Source organism: Passer domesticus, chromosome 29 (genome assembly GCF_036417665.1).
Source record: "Passer domesticus isolate bPasDom1 chromosome 29, bPasDom1.hap1, whole genome shotgun sequence".
Taxonomy (NCBI): domain Eukaryota; kingdom Metazoa; phylum Chordata; class Aves; order Passeriformes; family Passeridae; genus Passer; species Passer domesticus.
In genome coordinates this window covers 594,699-606,774 of record NC_087502.1, presented here as the reverse complement: position 1 = coordinate 606,774, position 12,076 = coordinate 594,699, and the positions used below count along the sequence as shown (strand labels likewise).

Sequence of the window (12,076 nt, the reverse complement as noted above, 5' to 3'; positions counted from 1 at the left end):
TCAGGGGCACATCAGAACAGACCCTCAACATGCCGAGGTCAGTTGAGCCCGTCAGGCCAAACCAACCACTTACCTGTTCCCTTGGATCCACAGGGCCCCGCAGGGTCGCAGTGGTGGTGTCATATTGGATCCTTGGTTACACGAGGCCCAGCTGTGTCACACTGGGCCCTTGTTTCCACGGGGCCCTATAGTGTCACAATGATCCCTTGCTTCCCATGAGGTCTTGCTGTGTCACAGTGGTCTCCTTGGTTCCACAAGGTCCTGCAGAGCCCCTTGGTGCAATGGGGCGTTGAAGTGTCACAATGGTCTCCAGTATTCCTTGAGGCCCTTCAATGTCACAATGGACCTTTGGTTCCATGAGTCCCACATTGTTACATGAATCCTTAGTTGCATAGGGCCCTGTAGCATCACAGTGTTCTCCTTGGTTGCATGGGGACACAAAATGCCACAATGGCCCTCTGGTTTTAAAAGACCTCAAAGTGTAAAAATGGCCTCCATAGTTTCATGAGGCCCTGCTGTGTCACAATGGTCTCATTGATTCTGCACTATAAGAATCCCGCCTTGGTCCCTCGGAGCTCCACACTGTCCCTATGGTTCCCTTGGTTCCATGAGGGCCTGTAGTGCCACAATGCTCCTTTGGTTCCACAAGGCCCCATGTGCAATAATGGTCTCCATGATTCCATGAGGCCCTGCTATGTCACAATGGCCTCCTTGGTTCCATGGTGTCAGAATTGCCCCTTCGTTCCATGGAGCCTCACAGTGTCACTATGGCCTCCATGATTCCATGAGGCTCTGCCATGCCACAACGGCCCCGTGGTTATCCAAGGCCCTGCAGTGTCACAATGGTCCCTTAGTTCCAATGGGTTCCGAAGGGTCATAATGTTCTCCGTGGCTCTGTGAGGCCCTGCAATATTCCAATGGGCCCGTGGTTCCAAAGGGGCCCAGCAGTGTCACAAGGCTGCCTTAGTTCAATAAGGTCCTGCAGTGTCGTGGTGGCCCCTTGTTTCCATGAGGAAAAGCAGAATCAGAATGGCCCCTTGGTTCCATGGAGTACCATCATGGAGTTTCACGATGGTCCCATTGGTTCCACAGGGCCCAGCACTGTAACAATGGACCTTTGGTTCCATGATGTTCCTCAGTGTCTCCATGGCCCCTTGGCTTCATGTGGCCCTGCTGTGTCACAGTGGCAGGTGGTTCCATGAGACCCCACAGTGTCAAAATAGTTTCCTTGGTGCTGGGAAGCCCTACAGAGCCACAGGGGACCCTTGGTTCCAGGAGGCCTTGCTGTGCCACAATGGACTTTTGGTTCCAGGAGCTTTTGCACTGTCAACAATGGTCTGAGTTCCACAGTGTCACCATGGATCCTTTGTTCCATGAGGTTCCAGAGCATAACAAGATCCCCTTGATTCCAGACGGCTCTGCAGTGTCCCAGTGGACCACTGTTTCCATGCAGCCCCACACTGTCACAATGATCCCATAGTGTGGGAACTCAGCACATCACTCCGGATGTCCAGAGCTACCGAGACAACCCCTGGGGGGCTCAGAAGTCCTGGAATGTTGCCAAAAGTGTCTGGTGGCTTGACTTTGACCCTTTTAAGGATGTGTCATCTGTGTATGAGGAGATGAGAGATCTTCAAGTTTGAATGGTGAAGGGATGATATTCACCCAGTGAATAATGATTTTAATGCACTGTACAGGGGGTTTTGAGTGTTGTACAGGGGGGTTTGGAATCCTGTACATGGGGGTCAGGAGTGCTATTGCCGGCCGCTACCCACTGGGCAGAAGCCCAGCAGGGAGTGCCGGAAGCTGGGATAGCTCAGCGGGAGCTCAGGCAACCTAGGCAAGCTATAGTGATTTTCAGCTCTCAATGATTATCATCTCTTTAGCTTGCTAGGTTCCGCAGCAGCAAACGTAGAGAGAGGAGAAACGCCGTATGAGGTTCCGCAGGATTCTTTATTCTTCGGGTGTTCCGCGAAGGTTCCCAGGGACATCTCTTCTGCTGAACCAGGCAGAATCAGGAGTTTTTATACCTTACAGGGGTTTTGAAAACTGTCCAATAGTAAGGGTCAGGGGAAAGTGACCTATGGGCTTACAGGGAGATAAGCAGGGTCCAAAGGAGGAAGAGAGAGGCTGCTAGGGTCCAGTCATGCTGGCTTGGCATTTCCTAGCTCTTAGGCCTCTGACCGCCAAGGCCTCGCAGGCCCTAGGTCAGCTACAGAGTCCCAAGATGGAGGGCTTTGGGCGTGCACTGTCCTTCTTCTTTCTTCTCCTTGGCATCCATGTTCAGGATGATGTTGGCACGTGTGGATTGGTTCATGGTGAAGGTGCACTTGTTAAAAAGGGGGAAAAGTATTGGAAATAGAAGGTAAATATCTTATACGTAGTTTTCACTATAAAGGACACAACCGCCCCATGGGCGGGAGAGAGTGCCCTTGGCTGTCTTGCTGATCAGACCTTGGCTGGGCAGACAGAAAAACTTTGTAGATAAGAAATAATAAACACAACTGAAGACCAAAAACTCAAGAGTCCAGACTCCTTCTTCGAGAGCGCGGCCTGCCCAGAACCACCTTTTCCCATGTTGGGGCAGAGACAAGTAACAGCCGACCCCGACACCATGGCTCCATGAGCTTCCATACTGTCAACAATGGTCTCTCTACTGTGTTCCACGAGGACTTGCTCTGATACAATGGACTTTTGGTTCCATGAGGTGCCACTGCATCACAATGGACCCTTTGTTCCATCAGGTTCCACACTGTCACAGTTGACTCCTTGGTTCTGTCAGCCTCTGCTGTCACCAAACCTCCAAAATACCAGAAAAAGGCTCCTTAGCACTAATTTGGTGTTTGAGAGGACATAATTTATTCAGGCCTGAGGTCCAACACTGGATAACACCAAACCTTACATGGACATGTGATTCTACCAGTGTCTTGCTTCTATACAGTCGCTAAATGCGAATTACAAATTACCCACTTCCATAAAACCCACCCCAAGTTCCCAGATTCAGGCCTTGTTTTTTCTGCACCCTTGAGCCAGATTTCTTCTTCTTCTCTTCCAACCATCCATGCTGGGAAAGCAGCCCCTGCATGCCTTGTTCCTGTGCTGAAAGTTCAGAGACACGGTAAAAAAGGAATGAACCCTTTTGGTATCAGCCCAAGGCTTTGTGTGGGCAGGCAGAGGCAGGCAGGAGGCAGAGCTGTCAGCAAAGGAAGGGGCCAGCCAGGTGGGGCAGCCGGGGGATGAGGACAGCCTGCAGGGACAGAGGCCAGGGCAGGGACACCGTAGGACAGCCTGGGCTGCACAGGGCACAGGGATGTGCAGCTGACGCAAGGCCCTGACAGAGCCAACTTGGGCAACACTTTGGCCATGGCTGCTGGCCTGAGCCTGAGCCAGGAGGAGGGGACGAGTGACCCTTGCAGGCCTGGAGCCTCATTGCCTCCTCGTCCCTGCTCAGCAGCCTGGCAGGGGCTGCCCCACGGTCCTGCCCTTGGCATTGCACATCCCCACATCCCAGAGCTGATCCCATCCCGGGAAGAGCCCTGAGCAAGGAGGGAGGGACAGGATCTGCCTTGCCAGGGGCTGGGGCTCAGGCCTTGGCCCTTTGCATTCCTGAAACACATCCAGGTTTGCTCAGCACCAGAGATACCTTTGCCTTGTTTGTCCCCAGCTCTCATCACTGCCTCCACTGTTCTGCTCTAACTGGGACCTGGGGACACTTTCTCAGTCGTGTCCCTCAGTGGGACCCATTAAAACTTCAGGAAACTTGGGAGTTTCAATCTGACTTTGAGTTCTCCAGAAGTTTGTGAAGACTCTCTCAGGACTGAGTCTGATGTAAACAGCACCAAAAGCCCTGAGAGGGTCATTAAAGTTTTTCTAGTCCAGTGATGGCGAAAAATTTCTAAGAGCTTGTAAAAAATAAACATTCCCATTTAAAAATATCTATTTTATTACATTTCTCTTCAGAGCAGAGGCAATTGCAGCATTCTGTGATTGATATTGACTTCGGGTCTCTCCTCAGGAGCTGTGGCCTGCTCAGAGAAGCTGTGCCTTGAGCTCTGACGCAGTGTGGACAACCTTGCTCCACATTCCCCAGCCCCATCCTGTCTGTCCTCACTCTCCTGGGACCTGCTGTGCTTGCAGAGCTGGCTGCACTCAGCCTAAGAGGGGTGTTCACTTTTTGTATTTTTTGAAGCAATCTCAAACTGCTGAGTTTCCCCACTGAAAACAGACACACTCCTCAGGTGTGTGCCAGCCCGAGGTGCCACCAAAACCACTGCAGAGCTGCCCTGGGGCAGCTGTGAGGGTGAATCATCAACCCAAGCTGCACTGGGCCACTGCAAGGGGCTGTGGCCATGGTCACTGCCCTGACCCCACTGCTGGGTTTGGCTGCCACGGCAACCGTGAGAAATCAAACTGTGATTGGAAACACTGGGGAGGATTGGGACATACTGTGGAACACTAGGAACGCTGTGGGAGACTGGGACATACTGGGAATGATACTGGGGAGGACTGGGACAACCTGGGAATGCCGAGGGGGAATCTGGGTGGACTGGGAGGGACTATGGGGGCACACTGGGACATACTGGGGGTGAAACTGGGGGATACTGGGACAAACTGGGGTCACTGGGGAGATTGTGGGGAAGACTGAGGGACACAGGAGCGTACTATGGATGACACTGGGGAGAACTGAAAGGGACTGGGAATTAACTCGGGTGCACTGGAAGGGCCTGGAGGGGCACTGGGGTTGTATTGGGCTGTACTGGGAGGGATTGAAGGGGCACTGGGGCTGTACTGGGCAGGACTGGAGGGGGTGAAGGGGCTGTTCCCGCCCCCCACCATCTCCCATTTGCGGAAGCACCCGCCCATCACCGTCTGCAGCCAATCAGTGCCAAGACTAAGGGCCTTGAGAGCAGTGCCTGCTCCCCAACGCCATCTTTTCTTTTTGCCTACAACTCCCGTCCTGTCCTGCAGTCCGATAGAGCGCCATTGGAGCCGGGACTACAACGCCCATCATGCCCCGCGCTCCACAGACCACGCCCCCTGGTATCCGCCCCCCATCTGTCCCTTAACTTTCTCCCAGACCCTCCAGGATCCCTCAGTGCCCCCTCAGCCCCCATTCGCAACCCCCCACAAGCGTCTCCGGATCCCCTGAGTGCTCCCAGCCACACAGATGCCCGGTATGGCCACTTCTGGAAATTCATCTCCTCTTATCCCCCATGGCCCCAGAGCCCCTCAAAACACAGCTCCGGGCCTAAAACTCCTGCCGTGCCCCATGAAATAAATGGGCAGGAGATCTTTCTCCTTTTTAATGCCTTTATTAAGAAGAATCAGCTCAGGTGGGGAGAAATCGATGGGTCGCGCCCACACCGCCATTGCTCCCAGGCGTGGCACGGAGGAGGAGGGTGATGCAGCTGTGTCTGCTGGTCTGCAGGCAGAGCTGGGGATTCCATCCTTACGGGAGATTAGGAGATTCCGCCTTTTCGGTCCAACACCCCAGGTAGTTTCTTTAATCAACATCTTTTCAGGTTAGGGTGAGAAGCAAAAAGGATCCAAGCAGGTACTGGACTACGTTCCCATCCTTAGACATCACTTAGGTCACTTAGTTCTATGTTGACTCGTAATTCTTAGGGGTTTCCCTAGAAAATTGCAAAATTCGGGGCGCAATGCATTTCTCGTCTGCATACTGGCTCTGATGCCACTCCCATTCTCCTGGTACCTGGAGGGTCTGTCCCGGTGTCCCTCCCTGGCAAGCATCAGGGGGACAATGGTTAATCACCAACTATTAAGAGGTAATTGAAGAAGAACTCTTAACAATGAAGCTAACTTAACAGCACTGGACTGACTTGTTTTAATTCTGCAACCTTAAAAAAAAATAGATAACTTTTTATTGATAACAGGAGCTGCATTCGAATCAGGGGAGGATGAGCCCTGGGAAGCCCAAAAGCCCCTCAGCATGCCTGAGCAGCACCTGGGAGAGGGGGGGATGCCCAGGACCCATGGGCCCTCCAGCAGCTCTGAGAAGAGGGACCCCCATAACCCCAAAGTAAGGACCCTGGAAACAGGGAACCCCTGGGAGAGGTTTTTGGTCTCCTCCTTAATTTTTGGAGGTATTTCTGGCCACCAGACACCCGATGACTTCCAGAGATGGACTTGGCCAGCGGGACCTCAAAGCTAATGCACTCACATCTTGGTTTTTTCCCCAAATCAGGATTGTCCATTCCCAAACCTCCTCTGGATGGAGGAGAAGGCTGCAAGGAAGTAGAAGATGCCCCGTGACACTGAGGCAGGTGAGGAGGAAATCACTGCCCCTTTCCCCCTCTCTCCTGCTCCATCTCCCAGCCCAGCACAGCCCCCGGCTGCAGGACAACCCTGCTGCCAACGCTGTCCTGCTGGGGATGGATTGGGGGGATCTCCTTCTCCTTCCCTCTGGCACGGAGGCAAATCCCATCCTCTCCTTGTCCTTCTCCTGCAGACAAGGAGCTGAGGATGGAGAGCAGGGAGGACAAATCCCCACGGCAGAACCTCGTGGATGAGGCTGTTTTTAGCGGCTCCACAGCAACGGAATCTAATGGGGCTGAAAAGCCCTGGAGATCCCTCAGGAGGAGGGGCTCCAAACCCAGCCCAGGATGCTCTGGGGAGGAAAGACCCAGCCTGTGCCAGGAAGACAGCCAGAGATCTGGCCAGAGCTCTGAGGTGCTGGTCCCTGAGCAGCTTGATGATGGCAAGAAGCCCCACCAGTGCTTGGAATGTGGGAAGAGTTTCCTCACGAGGTCCCGCCTGGTCCGCCACCAGATGGTGCACACTGGGGAACGGCCCTACGAGTGTGGGAAATGTGGGAAGGGCTTCAGAGACACCTCAGACCTGATCCGCCACCAGACAGTCCACACTGGGGAACGCCCCTACGAGTGTGGGGAATGTGGACAGAGATTCAGCATCAGCTCCCACCTGATCGTCCACCAGAGGATCCACACTGGGGAATGGCCCTATGAGTGTGGGGAATGTGGGAAGAGTTTCAGCCTGAGCTCTAGTTTGATCCGCCACCAGAGGATCCACACTGATGAACGGCCCTATACATGTGGAGAATGTGGGAAAGGCTTCAGGAAGGGCTGCCACCTGTACCGCCACCAGAGGATCCACACTGGGATACGACCCTACGTGTGTGGGGAATGTGGGAAGGGCTTCCGTGCCAGCTCTGGCCTGATCATCCACCAGACAATGCACACTGGGGAATGCCCCTGCACGTGCTCACAATGTGGGAAGAGCTTCATGGGGAACTCTAGCCTGATTATGCACCAGAGGATCCACACTGGGAAGAGGCCCTGTGGGTGCGGGGAATGTGGGAAGAGCTTCAGCCGGAGATGGTATCTGATTCTCCACCAGAGGATCCACACTGGTGAGAGGCCCTGTAAGTGCAGGGAATGTGGGAAAAGCTTCAGTGTGCCCTCCACCCTGATTGCCCACCAGAGGATCCACACTGGTGAGAGGCCCTGTAAGTGCGGGGAATGTGGGAAAAGCTTCAGGCAGAGCTCAGCCTGACTGTCCACCAGAGGATCCACACTGGGGAGAAGCACTATAAGTGTCCTGAGTGTGGGGAGAGGTTTCAGAGCAGATACCGTCTCCTCAAGCATCAGCAGATTCACACAGAATAGAGGCCCTTCTGCTGCCCCGACTGTGGGAGGGGCTTTAAGAGAAACTCCACTCTCATCACCCACCAGCAGATCCACGCTGGGGAGAGGCCCTAACAGAGTCCCAAGTGTGGGAAGAGCTTCTCCCAGAACTCTACTGTGACCCAGCACTAAGGGAGGCAGCAGTAAGGGAAGCCCTACAAGTGCCCCGTGTGCAGGAAGAGCTTTGAGCGCTGCTCCAACTCCATCCCCCACTGGAGGAACCCCACTGGATGGTGAGACTTGGTGATCCATGGTCCTGGTGATCCTTATTAGGAAGACACCTGGCTGATGATCTGCACCTCTTCCTGGCTTCCCTTGGACACTTGGACGCAGCCAGAGAAAAATGCATTGGGATGCAAACCGACATCAGAATTTCGTAGGGGACAGCAGTTTTTTACTTTTGACCCCAAAAAAATCTCACCTTTTGCATCCAATAATTTCTTCAGGTGGCATCAAGGAATACTGGATGGTGTTGGAGGTCTTTTCCAATCAAAATCATTCCATGATTCTAATTCTCTCTAGCCCATAGGCATTTTTCACAGCCAAATGGTGATGGACTGGAGCAAAACCACAAGATTTTGGAGACAGTGGAGTGGAAATTCCTCTAGAAAAGGTTCTACCCACCCAGGCACATGGATACTCAGCCAGCATGGACATGTAAATTCTTTTATTTTGGCTTTCATTTTCCTTCATTTTTCTTCATCCCTTCACTCAAACATTGGGGTAAAAATAAAGACATTTAACTAAGACATGGATGGTGACATTGGGGGACATGGGTGGGGATGGGGATGGGGACATGGACAAGGACGTGGGTGTGGACATGGCTGTGGATGGCAATATTGGGCATGGGGGGGTGTCACAGATATAGATGGGGACATGGGGCTGTATGGCCATGGATGAGGACAAGGGGACAAGTCCATGGGTTGACATGTCCATACCATGAGGTGTCCCATGACCAAGGACAGCACATCCCCACCACCACCACGATACTGTCCCCTTCATGCTCCCGTTTATTCCCTGCTCTTCCCCTGGCTGTGACACCTCCCTCGCAGGATGTCCCCATGTCCAGGTGACCCGTGTCCATCAGCTACTCCCACCAGTGGTTCCAGCAGCAGCCAGAGCCCATCCTCAGCATGCAGGATCAGCTCGGGCTTGCGGCGCGGGGGTGGCCTCGCCGTGTCCCTCCGCAGCACAAACCGGGACAGTGTCAGTGCCACTGCCACCTTCATCTCAGCCATGGCAAAGCTCTGCCCGATGCAGTTCCTGTCACCACATCCCCACTGTCAGTGTCACCCCACTGTGAACCCAGCCAGAGACGGGGGTGGCACCTGGGGACACTCCTGTCCCCACTCCACCACTTACCTGGGGCCAGCAGAGAAGGGGATGAAGGACGACGGGGACCGTCCCTTGCTGTTCTCCGGCCTGAACCTCAGAGGGTTGAACACCTGGGATGACACCAGCAGTCACACTGAGGGGACACAGCTGTCACCACCATTGTGACAGGGACACATCATAGGGCAGCCCTACCTCAGACTTGGGCCAGAGGTCTGGGTTGTGGTGGGTCCCGTAGATGCTCATCGGGCAGATGACTCCTGGTGGGATGGGAATGGCCACTTTAGGGACAGCAGATGAGGGCGGCTGGTGACACTGGGTCACCCTGGCCATGCCATACCCTTGGGGATGGCACAGCCATCGTGCAGGGGGATGTCCTCGGTGCAGCGCCGGGACACAGCAGTGACAGGCATTGGCATTGGGAGCGATGGCAAAGCACAGAAATCCTTTCACATTGTGGCCTTGAACCCTTGAAATAACAGGGTTTGGTTTCTCCTGAAGGAAATCTTAGTGAATCCTGTCAAACTGATCATTGGATTCCTGTGTTCTACAGCAGTTTTCTTTAACTGTCCCTTCACTGTCTCCATTGCGTCTCAGAGCCCATTGACAGAGTTCTGCCACCCCACAGGGTGGGCCCCCCAAGGGAATCCCATTCCTCTCAATATTAGTTGAGAACATTTCCAACAATTAGTTACAATGAGTATTTTGGCTGCTTTGACCTTTAAGTTTTCTAAGAATTTTATGACCAATCCCTGGGTGAAACTTAAAGAGGTCTTTCTGGTAATCTTGGAGCCAACTGCTGTCTTTCTTAAGTGTCTTAAGTATTTTTCTGCACTCCAATGTATAGACTGGTGCTCTCTAGTATTTCTCTCATCATTTTTTGGGAACTATTACTTGTCCAGAAGGGGTGACTGCCTATGCACCAGGGTGAAGTCTAGCTTATGATGCTTCACTTAACTGACCATCCTTTGCACCATATTCCAGCCTAACAGCTGCTACACTGATCTCTTGCTGTGGAACCAAAATGTGGATGCCTTTTTCTGCAGCCTCTTTAGCTGCCCTGTCAGCCAAGTCATTTCCCTATTTTGGCCCTATTTTACTTTGTGTTTGGCCCTATTTGTCTGGTGTGTTCTACAGTGCAGAATTGCAACTTCAGCTGGTTTATGTACCGCTTCCTGCAGGTGTAATATTTGTGTGCCGTGTTTGATCGATGAACCTTGTGCTGATAACAAACCTCTCTCTCCAGACTGCCCCATGGGCAAGGACTACACAAAAAACATACTTAGAATCCATCCAGGTGATCAATTTCTTTCTTTCTCAGTTCCCACACCCAGCTGAGAGCAACCAGTTTGGTCTTCTGCGCTGGAACACCTGATGTTAGAGCCTTGGATTTAACTCCTTTGTTCAGCCTAGTCACTGCAAACCCAGATGTGTTTTCCCTTGTGAACAAAGCTACTTCTGTCCATGTATAGCTCCCAGTCTGGGTTCTCCATCGGGCTCTCCTTCAAGTCCGGCTGGCTGGAATCAACTCCTTTGGTTGCTTGCAGGCAATCATGTTCTGGAATACTTTGGAGGCCAACAGAAACACAGCTGGATTAACAACAGAGGTGGTTCTGAGGGTCCATTAGTTCCACTTGGTACCTGAGCAATTGACTGGTGTCTTGGTTTGGAAAGATAGCTTTGTGCTAAGGAGGGCAGGAGCCTCCCCTGAAATGGAAAAATGTAAACCCCCTCCCTCCAAATTGTTATAAATTTGAAATTAAGGGGCTCTCAGGCAAAGATATGGGAGCAGGAATAACGGTTCTTTATTAGGGAAGAAAATAAAAAGATAAAATAAACAATGCAGTAAAACAAAACAACACTGACAGAGCACAACCTGACACTCTGTGGGTCAGGGTGTTGGTAGCAGTCCAGTTGGAATGGTGGCTGCACTCCTCCTGGAGTGTCAGGTGTGCTTCTGTTGGAGCAGTGATCCTGTAGCAAAGGGTGGAGTCTTCCTCTGAAGATCCAGTGGAAGAGGCAGCTGTTCCTCAGGGAAATCCAGTGGAGAAGCTGTCTTGCTGTCCCAAGATCTCAGGTTATATCCAGTTAGGAATGCTTGGCTCCTCCCTCTGGGCAGAGCATCTCCCAATGAGATGATGTAATTCCATTAGTAACACTCAATGGCTCATTAACAGCAGGTGTCTCCCTGGAGGGAGGATTGGTTTGTGGAAGATATAAAGAAAAACTGCCCAGTTAACAGAAGATAACTGGCACACCTTTAACAGATGGCAAATAGAATACATCTTGCCTTGCAGTCTGGGACAGCTGGGGACAGCCAGTGGCCTCCCTTTTGTTCCCAGCCCGTGGGTACCGACTGTGGTACACAGCTGTCAGGCTTTGTCCCAGAGGCAATCTAGGAGCTTCCTGAATTGACAGCACTGTAGCTGTGACTGCTCACAAGCAGCTGAACCATCCTTGGCACAAGTGAATAATTCAAAAGACCTTGTGGGATCTGGCAGGCCTAAGCTGGAGCCCTCATCAGTGCTTTCTTGTTTGAATGAAGCGGTATTCCCAAAACTTCATCTCTGCATTCAATTTTCACACTAAGTTTCCTACTAATAAAAATTTCGGAGAAATAGGCAAGTACAAAATTGATGGGTTATGCATAATTTTACCAGTTTGAATTTGTTGAAGGAATGGGAGGAATGTGTCTTTACAAACTGTGAGTCTGCCTCTAGATAAAAGCAGATACTGGCAGGTGAAAGAAGCAACAGGAGGAACCACACATTTCAGAGGAATGCTACTAATTGACACAGACTGCTGATTATCCAAGACCCTGTTAAATCCCTGGACTTAGAAAAGAAGAACAGAAGTACAAAGAAAAAGAGGGGTGCATATTAGGAGGGGATATGTATTGGGTGATTTGGGGAGTCTGTACCTCTCAAGTCCCTGAGCCAATGGGGAAAGACAGAGGGTGATGTGGATGGGAAAATAGTATTGAAAAGGAGGCTGTGTCCTCAAAAAATTGGAGAGACCTCAGGGTAAATGTGTCATGGCCTCTCCCTTTATTAAAATAAAGTTACAGGACCCTTTTTTCC

The 12,076-nt window shown here is 52.0% G+C and overlaps 1 protein-coding gene across 1 annotated transcript; it reads left to right on the top strand.

The window, feature by feature from the left end:
- Positions 1–6,199: 6,199 nt before the first annotated feature.
- On the top strand, positions 6,200–8,754 carry LOC135287386 (zinc finger protein 664-like). Its single transcript, XM_064400743.1, is given in 3 exon segments — positions 6,200–6,284; positions 6,470–7,522; positions 7,525–8,754. Coding segments are annotated over 3 exon segments (1,197 nt in total). The 5' UTR covers positions 6,200–6,262; the 3' UTR covers positions 7,647–8,754.
- The last annotated feature ends 3,322 nt before the right edge of the window (positions 8,755–12,076 follow it).